This window comes from Adiantum capillus-veneris, chromosome 13, assembly GCF_014529385.1.
Source record: "Adiantum capillus-veneris isolate H3 chromosome 13, ASM1452938v2, whole genome shotgun sequence".
NCBI lineage: Eukaryota > Viridiplantae > Streptophyta > Polypodiopsida > Polypodiales > Pteridaceae > Adiantum > Adiantum capillus-veneris.
Window position 1 is genome coordinate 65,677,346 of NC_140943.1, and position 18,536 is coordinate 65,695,881.

The 18,536-nt window shown below is 42.1% G+C and overlaps 1 protein-coding gene across 8 annotated transcripts in view; it reads right to left on the reverse strand.

Annotated features, from left to right (window-relative positions):
- The window catches only part of LOC147444167 (uncharacterized), an 84,287-nt gene extending 75,723 nt beyond the window's left edge, over nt 1-8,564 (reverse strand). For 3 of the 8 annotated variants that reach the window (XM_086526879.1, XM_086526878.1, XM_086526880.1), the window contains exons 1-2: nt 7,957-8,564; nt 7,482-7,540 (exon numbers count right to left, since the gene is read on the reverse strand). In XM_086526879.1, coding sequence (XP_086383005.1) covers nt 7,482-7,540; nt 7,957-8,487 — 590 coding nt within the window. In that variant the 5' untranslated portion in view covers nt 8,488-8,564. The remainder of the gene's footprint in view (nt 1-7,481; nt 7,541-7,956) is intronic. The other 5 variants (XM_086526875.1, XM_086526876.1, XM_086526874.1 and 2 more) reach the window with 4 other exon arrangements.
- Between the last annotated feature and the right edge of the window lie 9,972 nt (nt 8,565-18,536).

An 18,536-nucleotide genomic window follows, 5' to 3' on the forward strand; every position in this document is an offset into this window, starting at 1 on the left:
TCAGGCGTGCCATGTAATCGGAAAATCATCGTGATCATTCTGTATTCTCGGGAGATTAAAAAAAATGAAATCCATTTCAATATTTTCCCAGGGGCGGGTGGGTGGGTATGGGTAAAGGCTGTAACAATCCCTGTGCCTTATGCCTGTCAAACTTGACCTTCTAGCATACCAAGCAACTGCGCACAAACTCTTCCACATCCTTCTTCAGTCTCCGCCAAAAGAAATCTCTCTCTACCCCTTTCATGGTGGTAGCAATGCTGCGGTGACCCATAAAAGGTGGACAGTGGCAATCAGTCATAACCTTTTCCCTCAACGGCTGTGTAACGCACAACATAGTCTTTTTCATCAAGTAGCCTTCCCGAAGGGAGTATCCAGCTACTGTCTCCCCATCCCGTATCCGTGTGAAAATATCTGCAAAATCTGTATCTGTGGCACACTAATCGACCATATCCTCGAAGCTCCTATGATGTATCGCGGAAATAGCCAGAACCAACGGTTTCCGAGACAAAGCATCTGCCACCACATTCTTCTGTCCCTGCACATGGACAATCTGGAAGTGAAACTGTGACAAGATGTTCGCCCACCGCATCTGCTTTTCCGAAAGCTGCTTCTGTGACAAGAAGTAGCGCAAACTCTGATGGTCTGTAAAGACAATAAAATCCGCTCCGAGTAGGTAATGCCGCCACTGAGTAAGAGCATGGATAACCGCCAAAAGCTCTTTCTCATAAATCTGTGCTGTCATCTCCGGCCTAGAGAACAAACGGCTCTCGTAAGCTATGACATGGCCTTCTTGCATCAAGACCGCACCCAGACTACGACCACAAGCATCACAATATACTTCGAATGACTTCTGCAAGTCCGGCAAAGTCAAAATAGGTCCCGTAGTCAATTTCTCTTTCAATGTCTGAAAGGCAGTCACCTCTGTGGGTCCCCACGAAAAAGGTACTCCTTTCTGTGTCAAGATATGCAAAGGGGAAGCAACCTCTGCAAACTTTCGTATGAACCGCCTGTAGTATGAACATAGTCCCAAGAAGCTTCTAACTTCATGGACATTCCTCAAATCGGGCCAATCACGGATAGTCTCTATCTTGGCCGGGTCCATTTGCACTCCTGTTGTGTTGCTGACACAATGTGTCCCAAAAAGTGTATCCATGGTAGGAAAAAATTCACTTTTCTTTGCATTAATCACTAGCGTGTGATCTCGTAATGCCTAAAAGACTTGAAGCAGATGATCTCTGTGTTCTGCCTCATTCTTCGAGAAAACAATGATGTCGTCAAAGAAAGTGCCAACAAATAGCCTGTACTCTCGAAAAATCCTGTCCATCATCCGGTTAAATGTCGCAGGAGCATTGGTTAAGCCAAAAGGCATCACCAAAAACTCAAATAACCCAAAAGTCGTCCGAAAAGCTGTCTTGTAGACATCTCCTGGCGCTATCCTGATCTGATGATATCCACTCTTCAAGTCAATCCTGCTAAAGCACGAGGATCCCTGTAACCTGTCGAGTATATCATCGATCCTAGGAATCGGAAATCTGTTCTTGATGGTGATTTCGTTGAGAGTGCTATAATCGATGCACATTCTCCAAGATCTGTCTTTCTTCAAAATCAACAACACTGGAGAGCAATACGGTGAAGTACTAAGCTGGACAAGACCCTTTTCCAAGAGGTCTTTCACTGAGTTCATAATCTTTTCATTCTGTACTCGGCTCACACAATAAGGTGGCCGATTCGGTGGTGTGCTTCCAGATATCAGATCAATGGTATGATCTTCAGGCCCTCTCAAAAGCAATCGGCATGAGCGTGGAGAAAAAAAATCTTGGCGTTCTTTTCTTCAGGTCAAAACATATTCAACTTTTATCCATGGTTCAGTTCTCCCAAAAGAATGAGTAAGAAAATTGAAGTTCATCAAGTACAATCTCTAAACCCTTCATTTATCAAAGTCGCTTTCTCGGCCCGGTAGTCAACCACGGCGTAGTTCTTGTGGTACCAAGGGATCCCGAGTAGAACGTCACTCACGTGCCCTGAACACCCCTGTCATTGCAAACGAAGTTTGCCAATGCTCGGTGTAATGGCAACATCCCATCCGGGTGCCAGTCGAACTACCTCCGCCAGTGGCGTCAGTCTATCGGGCGCAGTTCCAAATCGAGCCGCCAATTCCAAGTGAAAAGAAGTTGGCCTTGGCTCCTTCAAAAGAGCTTCTACATCCTTCACTTTGCCCCAAAAAAAAACGGCAAAGTTTGTACTTTCATTCATTTGATTCGGTGCAAGTCCCACGCCATGTGGTACCAGTTCTGCTTTTCTATCTGCCTTTTCTGCCACATTCCTCAGCTGCTCTCGAACTCTCAGACCTGTCGTCGTCTTTATCATTCTGTTCTTTCTGTGCCTTATCAGGGCACTTTGCGGAAATATGTCCATGTTTCCCGCATCCAAAGCACTTCCCCTCTCTGATGAAGCGAGCTCTCTCCTCAGGAGTAAGCTTGGGTCGTGCATCCTTTTTTTTTCTCTGGGTTGCTCTTTTTCATTCTACTTTCATTCCCAGAAGTCTGTTTGACTCGTTGTGTCATGGCCTCATCTGTGGGGTAAGTCAGACTGCCAGAGTGAATGGCAAAGCCCCGCTTCGCATGACTCATCAACTCCTGAATAGAAGCTGACTTCTGTTCCAAGCAGTGATCTCGGATCTCTGTAGGTAGACCCAAGGTAAACCGCTCAATTTGTTCTCTGAACGAGATCTTCTTGAATGAAGAGGCGGGTAGAAAAGAGCTCCAGAATCTTTCACAATAAGAATTCACTGTATCGCTCTTGGTCATCCGGAGATGGTTCCAAGCAGCTCGTATATCTCGCTCAAACTCTTGAGTCAACCAAGAAGAAATAAAAAGCCTCTTGAATTTCAGCCATGTAACTGGCACAGTCTTGCTTAATAGAAGCGTGGACCACCAAGTACGAGCATTCCCCTCAGAGTAAGAGGCAGCTCTCCGAATCTTGGAGTGCTCTGAATAGCGTCCTCCCGCGAAAGCGATGTCAAACTGCTGTATAAGAGACAAAGCCTTCGAAGCATCTGAGTATCCTGAAAAGTATCAAACTTGATCGAGTGGCCACCTTCCTTAAACTCTCGGACTTTCTTGCTGTTATCTTCGAGAAAGTCATACTGGTTGGCTTTGTAAAAATTCTTCTTGTTCGCATAAAACTTTCCGTCATCGGAATCTGAGCTGTCTGTAGACGAGTCCTCAGTAGAACTGTCAGTCTCTGGGCGAGATGTAGCCTTCTTTGCCTTTTTCTTGCCCGTTCCGAAGCTTTGTGTCTTGCTTCGCTTTTTGCTTTTTTTCTGTCTTCTTCGCTCTAATCCGAGGAGCTAGAAGAACTGTCAGAAGAAGAAGAAGAAGAACTGGGTACTCCTTCAAATCGAACACGCTTCTTCCGTTTCTTTGCTTTGTCGAATGTCGACTGACGACCCAAATATCCCGGGAAGTCAGTACCTTTGTTCTGCTTTTTGCCGTGCTTTTTGCCTTTCTTTTGCACGTCGAAAAGCTGAGCAATCCGTGCATCAACCACATTCTCCAGTTCCTTCTCCGTATATTTCTTGGAGGTAGAAGGTTTCTTGAGAGCGGGTTTCGGGAGTGGTGTTGTGGTTCTCTGCCACTCCATCTGTACCTCTTTCAAAGAGGTCTGGTTCATATATTTTACCATCTTCGGGTCCTTGGCAAAATTGAGCATCATCTTTGTTGCATCGCCAATCAATTGACGACGCTCCATCTCTGTTTGCTCCGCCTGAGTAGGCTGAGGCGGGCCATACTCTCTGTCTGAATCTTCGTTGTGATCCCAGCCCGCATCTCCAGATGCAGAGGGAGTCGACTGATCATTGCCTGAAGCCATAGGTGCCGCGGAAAAAAAAAAAATTCGGGGATCGTATTTCCCGTAGAAGAGAAATCGGCCGTGCTCTGATACCACTGTAACAAACTTTGACACTCCGAGTCAAGAATCAACCGCGACAGCACCAAATAACCACTTCAAAACAATTCACAGATCACAATAGATTTGCACTGGCCCGGCGGAGTTCCGTGCCTAGAGATATTGGCCCCAAAGACTGGCGCCCCTTTTGGTATTTCTTTTTGTATTAATCAATCATCAAAGTACAAGAGAGCGGTTAGGGTTTCACTCTCAGACTCTGCGTCCAGATGCTCTCAGAAGTGAGGCCCTCACCACTAATTTAAAGGTTACAAGGGATGCCCAAAAGCAGAGCCCCAAAAGCTTTTAAAATCAAAAGCATCAGTTCTCTCTCTCTCTTAGAGAGTCTTTTCTCTTTTTTTTTTATAAAAAAAAGCAAAAGCAAAATTCGCGTCGCTCATCATTTTCCAAAAAAAAAAAAAAAATTAATAATCCGCCTCCGCGATTTCCGGAATTTAGGGTTTTTGGCAAAAATTAGGGTTTGCAGGAATTTTAGGGTTTCTGTTGTCCGCCACGTCATCACTTTGTCTCCTTCCGATTGGACCTGCCAGATACTTGGAGGATTCATAATGCATTGCATGTGAGTCTCTTGAACCCTGTTAAGGGTGATGTGCCTGATGATGGGGAGCCTGATGAGCAACCCGAAGTGGAAGAAAACGAGGAGATCCTTGTTCCTGAACAGATTTTGGCACATAATGATACGAAGAAAGGTAAAGTCTGAAGGCGGTTCTTGGTTAAGTTCAAGAACTTTCCTGCATTTGATGCGAAGTGGATGGAGGAGGAGGACCTAGCAGATACTCCTCGGATTGTGAAACTTTACCTCGATGTTTTGGTTTAGCATAGTCTACTCCAAACGGAACCCAGAAACTCAGCTTGGCCGAAGATCAAATTTTTTTATTTTTTTTTAATAATCCGCCTCCGCGATTTCCGGAATTTAGGGTTTTTGGCAAAAATTAGGGTTTGCAGGAATTTTAGGGTTTCTGACAGAAATTAGGGTTTCTGTTGTCCGCCACGTCATCACTTTGTGACAGCTCTCCAATGTTGTTGGTTTTGATGAAAGACGGATCTTGGAGAATGTGCATCGATTATAGAGCTCTCAACAGAATCACCATCAAAAACAGATTTCCGATTCCTAGGATCGATGATATACTCGATAGATTACAGGGATCCTCATGCTTTAGCAGGATTGATTTGTAAAGCATGATTGATTTGAAGAGTGGATATCATCAAATCAGAATCGCGCCGAGAGACGTCTACAAGACAGCTTTTCGGACGACTTTTGGGTTATTTGAGTTTTTGGTGATGTCTTTTGGCTTAACCAATGCTCCTGCGACATTTAATCGGATGATGGACAGGATTTTTCGAGAGTACACGCTATTTGTTGGCACTTTCTTTGACGATATCATTGTTTTCTCCAAGAATGAGGCAGAACACAGAGATCACATGCTTCAGGTCTTTCAGGCATCACGAGATCACAAGTTAGTGATTAATGCAAATTTTTCCTACCAGGGATACACTTTTTGGGACACATTGTGTCAGCAGCAGGAGTGCAAATGGATCCGGCCAAGATAGAGACTATCCGTGATTGACCCAATTTGAAAAATGTCCATGAACTTAGAAGCTTCTTGGGACTGTGTTCGTACTACAGGCGGTTCATTCGAAAATTTGCAGAGGTTGCTTCCCCTTTGCATATCTTGACGCAGAAAGGAGTCCTTTTCTCGTGGGGACCCACAGAGGTGACCGCCTTTCAGACATTGAAAGAGAAATTGACTACGGAACCAGTTTTGACTTTGTCGGACTTGCAGAAGTCATTTGAAGTATATTCTGACGCTTGTGGTCGTAGTCTGGGTGCGGTCTTAATGCAAGAAGGCCATGTCATTGCTTACGAGAGCCGATTGTTTTCAAGGCCGGAAATGACAGCACAGATTTATGAGAGAGAGCTTTTGGCGGTTATCCATGCTCTTACTCAGTGGCGGCATTACCTACTCGGAGCAGATTTTACTGTCTTTACAGACCATCAGAGTTTGGTGGTGGTTGTGTTTACAACAAACTGTTGGTAAAAGATTTTATGTGCCCAACAATGGGACATTGGAGGGAAGCCACTACATCCCCATAGGCGGAGCAAACCGTAACACAACAGCTGTGCAAATGAGGCTATGCAACTATGACCTGCCTGACCATGCATATCCTTCTAGAAGCTCACAAATTGTCAGGCTAGATCCTAAGCTAACTAATACTAATGTAGATCTATTGCAGTAGCTTGTCCACGTGGTGGCTCAAGTGCAATACGCAAGTGACACAATTGTAAGAGTACACACTCCTCAGACTATTTCCAAAGTCGCAAGTCTAAGACTAATGGTACCCTCGTCTCACTTTTATAGGCACTAGTCTCCGAAAGCCCACGAGTGACTTGAAAATCGAGAGTTATTTTTACAAAGTTCATATAAAGCACATAAGTCAATCGATAACTTAACCTTGCACCTAAAGCCCTCGTAATCAACTGCTTTGACCTTGGACCTAAAGCCCTCATAATCAACTGCTTTTACTAATTGACAACAAAAAGCATCTCCAGTGCATATATGCCACTTCAGCCCAATCCATAGTGTGCCACATCAGCACGGAAAGGCCAGGCTGCTACGCTTCATTCTGGGTCTTCCAGTTCGGGTACAACTCAGCTCTTCTCTTCTCAGTTCAGTGTAGGCACGCCACGTGCTCACTATGTGACACACTGCTCTTCTAGAGAAATAGTTTGGAAGAGGCCATTGGAAGAAATGCATCCCAGGCTTTCCAATAATAGCATAAAAGAGTGTCACCTTCTTCAAATTACAGCCACCTCCATGTGACTAGCACATGAACCTCATAAGATTGAGCAAGCCACACAGTCAAAAATTGCTTGAAAACCATGCAAGTCTTGGGTGTTGTCCTTGTAGAAGGACAGCTAATGACCGTCTTGGGTGTATCCTTGTAGAAGGACAGCTAATGACTGTTTTTGGGCATTTACCTTGGAAAGCAGAAGCTTTTTCAAATTTTGCAAACTGCCTTGAAATTTGCCTCAAAGTTACCCCCAAAAGCATTTGTTATTCACGTAGCCCTGGCATACATAGCTCCAAATATGGCACCGTGCATGTTTCTGTGTATGGCTCCAAGCATGCTATCTTGCATATTTTCAAACCCTTCTCGGATGTTACCATGCATGGGTACCTTCAAGGCTCTATTTTCACAACATAGGAGATCTTCCTGCTACTCCATCAAAAGTAGGAACTCTGTCAAGCCTTGCAAAAGGAGAGTGGCCTAGCATTGACGTACAGAGAAAAGCCCACTCTGCGCTGTCCGACAAGACAATGTTCATAAACCCACTTTGTGACATTACTTCTGCTACAAAAGAGGATGTTGACTCTTGTATTTTCCGCAGCTGATCAATCTCAAAACTCTCTCTGAGAAGACATTTATTCAAAGAGACTATAACAGGAACAGACTGCACCAGAATGCATACAGGAAATTAATATCTGGAGTTTCAAAATTGTGAACACCATGCTTACTCTGTTTTCAAATGTTCTGTTTCAGCAACTTTGACCTCATCACTTGAAAGAGAAGATACCTGATTACACCCAGAAATGGTCAGTGAAGAACATTACGAACAGATACGACATGCACCATCTATATGTGACGTCTCTTAAATGAGAGAAAGCAAGACAAACCAAAACACAAAATTTCTCCTACTTTGAAATCATATGACCCTCCTACATACGAGCACTCATGGACACAAGCAAAGGCATATGCGATAATGTGATGCCATATAGTGCATTATGTAACTCTGTCCATGTTATTTTTGTGCTTGTTTAAATATGTTCATGTATGCAAACAGGGAATACAATTGTTGTCTGTTTGTGCGAATGTCTGTCCAGGTGCACGCTATATATGTATGACCAAATGGGTGCATATCTGATTGCACAAATGTGTTTGATAAATATATATTTTATGCGAGTGCCGAAAGACAGAGAACAAGAACAGCACTTCTTCAAGAATTCTGAATCTAGCATCACTATGTTGTCTAATATCCTGCAGAAAGGACTGAGCCTCCGCTATTGTGACACTTGTCTTGATTCCATTTTCAAGATTGTGAGCAATAAAATCCGACTTCTTGTCAGAGGTATTGGCACCATCCACATCAACGTCAGACTCTGGCGAGGAATCATGTCCATTATCGTGAGTGCCAGCAGGTAACTCTAAATGGGTTCTTGCAGACGGTAGAATCTCAAGATCATCTGATTCTAGAATGCCATGAAAAACTCCGAAGTCTAGGGATTTTGCGGGCTTGTCATTGGGCTCAGGCACTTCATCGGGTTTTATGACCAAACCCCCATTACCATCATTGACTATAGGGTTCTCCTGAAGAGAGCTTGTCTCCGCTGAGATGAAGAACTGGTTGAATTCATATTCCTTATTTGAGTGGTGACTATGACAAGTATACAAGGCACAGCCGTCTGGTTCCTTTTCTGCTGCGTCAAGGCTGAAGCTCTCCGTGGAGGGGATAGCAGGCAACATCGAGCCACCCAGTTTCCCGGTGTCAGGATGATCTACTCGTTGCACGCAGTATAACGCCTTTCCATCAATTAAGAAAATGAGAAAATTACCAAAATACCCCTCTAATTTGAGGAAATTCCCAAAATACCCCTCAAATTTCTACAATTCCCAAAATACCCCGATATTTTGTTATAAATTTCCAAAATGCCCTTCAAATTTTCCAAAATACCCCTGGTTGTGAGAGTAAATTTCTCCAAAAATAACTTTTGGTAGGTCTTCACAAGAAGAGTGATTGTCTATCGTACAAGATGCTAAAACTACAATTTGAATTAGTTATGTAGGCTTTGGAGATGAATTGCTTCATTATTTTTAGACATTATTGCCTTTTTTGCAATGGTAACTGGTGACAAATTTACATGCTGAGCACTCAAAAATGGATCTCAATTGTCAAAAGCGAATGACGATTAGAAAATCTTGAACAATCCAACCAAAGTAGATACAAGGGTATTTTGGGAATTTCCTCAAATTAGAGGGGTATTTTGGTAATTTTCCCTAAGAAAATTTGGGAGATGTACAGAGAATTTGTGGAATTTCTCCTTTACATCAATTTTATTTCTCCCTTGAATCAATCTGGCAAATTATCAACACAGATATAAATTTGGAAATGCCAGAAATTTGTGCAAATTCTCCCTTGCCTTTGCGTTAATTAGGGCCTTCCAATCTCAAAAAAATAAAAATCCTTTCAAAACATATCAACTGCATAAGTGAAGGGTGAGTTCCATGAAAATGGAAAGTCAAATGACTTTTCATGTTTTTATAAAGTTATAAAGAGGTAGTCGAGTGCACGTTGAGTCATTAACACATTTGTGTTTTCCTAATGCTTTATGTTCCCTTCAGTGTTTTTTCCTCTTTAGATAGTCAAAAAAAAAAATGAAGCCATTAGGAGAGCCACATTTTTAGATAAATTAAGATAAGAAGGCGTCTACATGTATGTAAATTCTAAATGTGACCCTCCCTCCCACGACAGAAATAGGATATTGATGATCTTGTGGGTATCACTATCTGTGGAGTAGTTGGTGAGAAAATCCCAAAATTTCCCTTCACAAACTCCAAATACCCCTTGTCAATCTCTCTTAAGACTTTATGCTTTGGAAATTTTCATAAGGAGATTAGTTCTCCCGAGATAGAAATAGGATATTGATGATCTTGTGGGTACCACTATCTGTGGGCTAATTGGTGAGAAACTTTTACAAAGATCAACGTACTGAGTTTTCTTCATAACTCTAGACATGCAAGGCACTCAAAGAAGCATTAAATATAAAAAATTAGCACAAAATGAGGTAGTTGACAACGCATACATTCCCTTTCATAGTCACTTTCCGGGCCTTCAAGTCTATACCATATGTATCTACCCCTTACATCTTCAGAAGCCCCCTCTTCACTGCACCAACACAACCTTGGCAACTTATGGCCACTTTCAATGCAATTGTTTGTGCCAAAGTTACCATATCTAGCTTGCCTTCATTGAAAAGGAAGATTTGCCATTGGCTTGGAGTTTTTAATACTTCTTATTTCCAAATGCCCCCTTATATTAGTACACATAAATACAGATGTCCCTGTTCAACTTATTCAATATTAATTTCATTTTAATGCTTATTAATCATTAATCTACAAACAGAATTGTTTTCATGAATGATGCATCCATCAAGATTTTTTTACAAGGAGAGGTTATGATCCCCATCTCCATTAAAAGATAGAAAAGCATTGGGCAAATAAAGCCATGATAGATGTGTGCGGAGGGCATGCATCACTAGTATGTATGTGCTTTCCCACAATTTAATTAGCACAAAAAGGATGGCATTGATTAAGTAAGGATGTTATGGAAGTTCATTCTACTACTGATTTGCAAGTGACTTTTGTAGCCATGAGCTAGTAAATTATATCTTGGGATAAATTTCTTAAGATGCGAAGTTTCATGGTTGTGATTCTCGACCTTGCAACATAAACAAAACACCATGCTTGATTGGTTCGTGCGGTTCAAATAGTAAATCAAACATGTGTTTGTGTTGTTACCAAATATGTGGTAGTGATGTGACACTTAGGACCGCCGAAACATTTTTTCCCTCACTAGGAGTTTTTTCCCCCGTGCATTGTATGTACGCCCATCATAATAGGGCTAACTTATCTCTCTATTGTGCACTAAGCAATGCACTCTCTGTTGTGTGCCTTGAGCTTCTTCATCTTTTTCAAGTTGTGTGTGCATCCCTGCAACCCTAATTCCAACAATTGGTATCAGAGCAAGTTGCATTCTCCCGAGCATAGTTGTCAACATTGTCAGCACCCGCCTACTTACTTTCTTCTATTTGGGTGAACTTTGGTGAGCGTTAAGCATGTCAATTAATACTTCGGAAGCAGCACTCGAAGAGCTTGGTTTGCTCAGAATTTTGATTTAGGCTCATTTCATCCTCTGTTTCCACTACAAGTAGTACTACGCAAGCAATTTTTTCCTTTTGTGCAGAATTTCTGTCGTTGCAATTTTCTACAGAACATGTCCCTTACAATCCTCTTTGAGTTGTGCTATATAGCTCATGTTAGTCCTACTTCATTTTTCCTCTTTCCAGACAATTTTCACATCAGGTGCAATCAATCGCCATGGTTGACAACAACACAGATGTTTTCAAGATGTTTGCTGTTGGTGAGGATAAACTCGATGGGATAACTACCCAATGTGGGCTTACATGATGACACAATCTTTTGTCATAGGTTTTTTGCAATGTTGTGCATGGCATTTATATATGTCAGCCTTCTGTGGACACAGGGTCTAGTGAGGATGTTGCAGGTTTTGTAGGTATGTTACGACTAGAGTTGATTTTCCTACGACTAAGCAGGCACGTTAGGACGTTAGAGATGCACATGCTCATGCATTGATTGCATTATCTATGAAAACACACTATTACTCCTCACATTCGGTCAACAAAATCAACAAAATAGGCTTGGGATACTTTGGTTGATCTTTATGCAAGTCACAATGAGGCTAAAATTGTAATGTTGCGTGTAAAGAGCTCGAGTCAAAGATTATGATGACATGGGATACTTTCCTTGACAGTACCAAGGATATTAATGAGCAACTCATTTCTGTCAGTGAAGTCATTTCTGACAATTCACTTATGCAGACTGTTCTCGATGCATTGCCATACTCTTACCAAACTTTTGCTAGTACTTGGAGACTTATGATCTAGGGAAAACTTGATGCTGTCAAGTTTGATGCATTATGCACATTGTTGTTAAATAACATGGCTAAACAGCGTGCAATTGAACATGCTTTTATTATTGCTTAGAGAAAAGGTGGTAACATCAATCTACCCACTTCTCATGGTTCTTCAGTGAGTAGTAGATCACATGTTCCTAATGCTTCGGCAGCATCTCGTCTAGGAATTCTGGTGAAAAGTCCAAGTAGAAGATGTGTTTTCATTATTGTAAGGCTAATGATCACTTGATAAAGCAATGTCATAAGTTGAATGCAAAGGAGGCCAAGAAGAAAGAGGTTGGATCCACTACAAGTGTAGGTATTGTAGAATCTTCTGAGAAAGGAGATTGTGATGTTGATGTAGATGCGGAGTGGATATTTAGTGCAAAGTGTACTTATGATCCTTCTCATCCATGATGCATGTATGTTAGTTGCTACAAATTCACATGTGTTGTACTTTGGTAATGGTGCTACAAAGCACATTACTTCACATCGTGACTTGTTTATCTCTCGAGTCTGTCGCTCATGGGAATACAGTCACTTGTGTCACCAATGCCACTTATCCAGTCAAGGGAGTTGGAAAGATTGGGCTAATTGTTTCTAATGGTGTTACCATATACATGTGGTAGTGATGTGTGTGAACACACTTAGGACCGCCGGGGCATTTTTTCCCTCGTGTATTGTATATATGCCCATCACTCTAGGGATATCTTATCTTCCATTGCACACTAAGTAATACACTCTCTGTTGTGTGCCTTGAGACTCCTTCATCTTCTCCAAGCTATGTGTGTTTTCCTGCAACCCTAATTCCAACAATTGGTATCAGAGCAGGTTGCATCCTCAAGGGCACAGTCCCCAATATCACCAACACACGCCTACTCACTTTCTTCGATTTATGTGAGCTTTGGCAAGCATTAGTAGGTTGGTACAAACACTTTGGGAAAGTTCTTTGAGCTTGTTCTGCTCAGAATTTTCATTTGGGTTCATCTTGGCCTCTGTTTTCACTACTAACAGTACTGCACGTGCTATTTTGTCATTCTGTGCAGAATTTTATTTGTGTCATTTTCTACATAGCAGGTCCTTACAGTCTTCTATGGTTTGTGGTATATAGCACATGTTGTTCCTTCTTCATTTCTCCTCTTTTCGGGTAATTTTCACATCAGGTGCAACATTTTCCATGGCAGACAACAACAAAGATGTGTTCAAGATGTTTGCTATTGATGATCAATTGGATGGGGACAATTACCCTATGTGGGCTTATATGATGCAACATGTTACATGTCCTTGTGTCAAAGGGAGTTTGGAATATTGTGCAAGGCATTGATGTATGTCCTGGTTCTGAGGATGTAGGCGAGGTTGAGGATGTTGCAGGTTCGGTGGTAGGCTTACTGCTACTAGAGCTGTTTTGCCTACGACTAAGCAAGCTTGTTGGGATGTAAAAGATGCACAAGCTCATGCTTGATTGCGTTGTCTGTGAAGCGCACTATTACTCCTCATATTCGTTCAGCAAAATATGCAACACAGGCTTGGGATATTCTGGCAAGTCTTTATACAAGTCGCAATGAGACTAAACTTGCATTGCTGCGTAAAGAGTTGGAGTGAAAGATTATGCATGACGAAGATGAAATGGACACTTTCCTTGCTGGTGTCAAGGATATAAATGAGCAACTTATTTTTGCAGGCAAAGTCATTTCTGACAGTTCCGTTGTGCAGATTGTTACAGATTCTTATCAGACGTTTGCTAGTACTTGGAGACTTATGACCCAAGGAAATCCTGAAGTTGTCAAGTTTGATGCATTATGCACGTTGTTGTTGCAAGAGTCACTTTCCATAAAAAAACAGGGCTAAACAGGGTGCAGTTGAACATGCCTTTATTGCTACTCAAAGAAAGGGTGGTAACAACAATGCAACGACTTCTCATGGTTCTTCTGCGAGTGGAAAGGCACCTGTTTCTAATGCTTCTACTGACAACACTTCGTCTAGAAATTTTGGTGACAAGGGAAAAAAGAAGATGCGTTGCTATTATTGTAAGCTAATGATCACTTGATCAAGCAGTGTCCAAAATTGAAGGAAAAAGAGGCTAAGAAGAAAGAGGTTGAATCAACTACAGGGTTACAAAAGAGGCTACAAAGCACATTACCTCACATCGTGATTTGTTACCTCTCTCCAGTCTGTCCCTCATGAGAATTCAGTCACTTGAGCCAACAATGCATCTTATCCGGTTAAGGGAGTTGGAAAGATTGTGCTTACTACTGCAAATGGTAGTTCTTTCACACTCGTTGATGCATTGTATGTACTTGGGATCAAGAAGAATATTTTTTTTGTATCTGCACTTGCTAGACTTAGTCTTGTAGTCAAATTTATGGATGACAGATGTACAATACATGATCTTCGTTTTGGTGATGAAATTGTTGCATTTGGCATATTATGTCATGGGCTGTATAAGCTCACTTTGTATGACAAGTGTGGACAGAATTTTGCAAATGCAATTGTGGATTCTAAGGTTGTTTCACATGAAAAACTTTGGCATGCATGTTTTGGGCATCTGAATTTTACCAGTTTGCCACGTTTGCAGAAATCTAATATGGTTGCTTCTTTGTTGCCTCTTGAAGCACTTGTCAAACATGTTTGTGAAGGTTGTATTTTGGGTAAGGTGTAGCGTTTGAAGTTTCCAAAGGATGGTTCAGTTAGGGCCACATGTAGGTTGCAGCTTGTGCATAGTGATGTTTGTGGACCCATGCAGACTCCATCTTTGGGCAATTACCTTTACTTTGTGACTTTCATTGATGATTACTCTAGGCATGCATGGATGTATCTGCTTAAAGCAAAGTCCAAAGTGTTTATGTGCTTCAAACAATTTCTGGTTATGGCTGAAAATGTCTTAAAATGTACTATCGGCACTCTCCGTTCAGATCGAGGGGGGGAGAATATGGACAGTATATGTCTTATGAATTTAATGCATTTTTGGCTAGTCGTGGAATAAAACACTATCGTATATGCCTCATCAAAATGGTGTTTCTCATAGGAAAAACAGGTCACTTACGAAAATGGCACGATGTATGTGTTGGGGTAAAGACGTTGCACCTTTTCCCAGGGCCGGACGTCCGATGTCCTACTGCCCGCCCACCATGTGTACATACCCTTATTCTTTGTATATGAAGAATAAGGAGCTCCTCACATTATTTCCAAAGGTTGCTCCATGCACACTTTGGTGCTTCTCCCCTTCCCCGCACGCACCGCACCGCGCACTCACAAGTGGTATCAGAGCTAGTAGTTTAGCTATTACGTCTCACTTATTGGTGCATCGTCTTTAAGTGGGAGTTGCCGGACGTTTGGTGTTCGACCGCCCTCCCACCATGTGTACACACCCTTATTCTTTGTATATGAAGAATAAGGATCTCCCCACATTACTTCCAGAGGTTGCTCCACCCACATTCTTGTGCTTCTCCCCTTCCTTGCATCCACCACACCGCACCACGCACACACGCATCCATGCACACACGCACTCACAAGTGGTATCAGGGCTAGTAGTTTAGCTATTAGGTCTCACTTATCGGTGCATCGCCTTTAAGTGGTAATTTTTTGGGGTAAAGGTGTTGCACCTTTTCTCGGGGCCGGATGTCTGCTGTCTGATTGCCCTCCCACCGTGTGTACATACTCTTATTCTTTGTATATGAAGAATAAGGAGCTCCTCACATTACTTCAAAAGGTTGCTTCACCCACACTCTCGTGCTTCTCTCCTTCCCCGCATGCACCGCATCGTGTGTACATACCCTTATTCTTTGTATATGAAGAATAAGGAGCTCCTCACATTACTTCCAAAGGTTGCTCCACCCACACTCTCGTGCTTCTCTCCTTCCCCGCACGTACCGCACCGTGTGTACATACCCTTATTCTTTGTATATGAAGAATAAGGAGCTCCTCACATTACTTCCAAAGGTTGCTCCACCCACACTCTCGTGCTTCTCTCCTTCCCCGCACGCACCGCACCGTGCATGCACGCATTCACGCACACGCACACTCACACTCACAGTATGGTTAAAAGTCAAGTTTTGCCGCGTTCGTTGTGGCTCAAACCCATCATGTGTGCCACTTATGTACTTAACAGGTGTCCTACAAAAGCTTTGCAGTCTATGACTCCTGAAGAAGCATGGCGTGATAGAAAGCCTTCTATTGAGCACTTGTGCATTTTGGGTTGTTTGGCTTATGCTTTGGGGCCACAAACGCAGCGTAGAAAATTGGATGATAAGGTTGTCAAATGCATTTTTGTTGGTTATAGTGCTAAAAGCAAAGGTTACAGGTTGTATTATCTGCAAACCAAGGGTATCTTGGTCTCACGATATGTTGTGTTTGTGGAAGATTCTGTTCAGCCCTTGCTGTCATGTACTAGAGACAATAATGTAAGCTCACATGATATTTATGACACTTTGTTGCATCTTTTCAGTGGTGGAAGTTCGAACGTAAATTCCAATGAGGAAAATGTACAACATATGGGGGTTTCTGAAAATGTTACAGATCAGCCTATTACTGATGCAAATATACATGATGTACTGAAGGAGGAAAGGGGTTAAGAATAAGCAGGCTAGAGGTATGCCAAAATGGCTGGTGCATACTTTGCGTGGCAGTAAATTGGATGCACCTTTGTCTAGTCGTACTCGTTCAAGTTCTTTCCATGCATCTTATGCATCAGATTGTTATGCTTTGGATGTGTCTAGCTTATGTGATGTTGAGTAACCTCTATCTTTTGATGAAGCACAAAATTCAAAAAATTGGATGGCTGCCATACAATCGAAATATGATGCACTTATAGAAAATGACACATGGACTTTATGTGTTTGCCTCCTGGCAAAAAGGCCATTGGTACAAAGTTGGTTTACAAGTTGAAACGCAAGACAAATGGTGAGATTGATCGCTATAAGGTTCCATTTGTTGCAAAGGGTTATGCACAACAAAAAGGCATAGATTATGAAGAGACTTTTTCTCCCACTTGTCGTATGACTATCGTGCATTTTCTATGTGCATTGGTAGCTCATTTTGGTTGGGATGTACATCAGTCAAATATTGTTATTGCTTTCTTGAATGGTGACATATTTGAGCAAGTTTATGTAACGCAACCTCGCAGTTTTGCATTAAAGGGCAGGAAGATAAAGTGTGCAAATGTAAGAAAGCTTTGTATGGGTTGAAGCAATCTCCTCATGCTTGGTATGACAAAGCTGATACTCATTTGGTCAAATGAGGCTTTTGTAATAGTCCGATAGAAAGCACATTGCATGAGGGTGATGTACTTCTCATTGTCGTCCTCTATTGGATGATTTGCTGATCACTGGACCAAATGAGATACATATTGCTGAATTTAAGGCTGATTTGGAGCTATTGCATCATTACTTGGGTACACAATTTAAGCAGTGTGATAGTGGTATTGCAATATCATGTGTCAGACAAGTTACATAGAGATATTGCTATGTAAGTTTTGACTTGAGGATTGCAAACCTATTGCTACTCCCATGGAAACAGGTTTAAAATTGAGTCTTCATGATGCTGGTGATCTTGCCGATCTCACTTTTTAACAAACTTCTATTGGATGCCTCATTTATGTATGCAACACGAGGCCGGATATTCAGTTTGCAGTCTCACAAGTCAGCAGATTTATGCGTAGCCCAGGGTCTAAGCATTGGTAGGCTGCCGAGCGGATCTTTTGCTACTTGAGTGGAACTTTACATATTGGGTTGTTTATCCCAAGGGGGAGATCATTGCTGCCAAATTTACATGCTTTTTCGGACTAAGATTGGGCTAGTTGTTTGGACACTCGAGTGTCCACGAGTGGTTTTTGTTTCATGCTCGGCAGTTCATGTATATCATGGTTGAGCAAGAACCAACCTACTGTGGCCACTTCCAGTTGTGAGGCTGAGTACATGGCGGTCTTCACAGCTACATTTGAGTGTGTATAGCTCTGACACCTTATGGCTGATTTGGGTGTTGCACAGGACACTGCCGAGACTACTACACTGACAGTTAGAGTGCATTGGCAGTTGTGAGGAACCCAACTTTTCATGCTTGCACAAAGCACATTGAGGTGAATTACCACTATGTCAGGGAGAGGCCCTCATCATAAGAGATCAGCTTGGCTTATGTGCCAGCACACAACAACCTTGCAGATCTTTTCACAAAGGCATTGTCTCGTGAGAATTTTGAAGCTTTCCGCAACTCTTTGGGCTCACTCCCCTTTGTGGACTGATCATGTCCTCAGGGCATGGCACTTCCATACACTCTATGTGCCAGCTCTTGTTCACCGCATCACTCCCAGGGGGGATTTGTTACCATATACATATGGCGGTCCTAAGTGTGAGCACACTTAGGACAACAGGGGCATTTCTTCCCTCACTAGGAGGTTTTTCCTCTCGTGCATTGTATTTATGCCCATCACTCTAGGGATATCTCATCTTTCCATTGCACACTAAGTAATACACTCTCTATTGTATGCCTTGAGCTTCCTTCGTCTTCTCCAAGCTGTGTGTGTGTTTGTGCAACCCTAATTCCAACAAATGGCAGCTCTTTTACACTTATTGATGCACTTTATGTACCACGGAGTAAAATGTACATAAATGAGATGTCCTTTTTCATAGTCCATTGACAGCTTATGTTTTTTCCACCTTTCATCTATAATAAATAAATAATAACTAGTTTCCATTACATTTCGAACTTAGCTTTAAGTGGATACACCCATGCATACACGGAGTAATCATCGATAATTGCCTAAGGATGAAGTTTGCATAGGCCCACAAACATCCATGGATAAGTGGAGACACCCATGAATGCCTAGAGT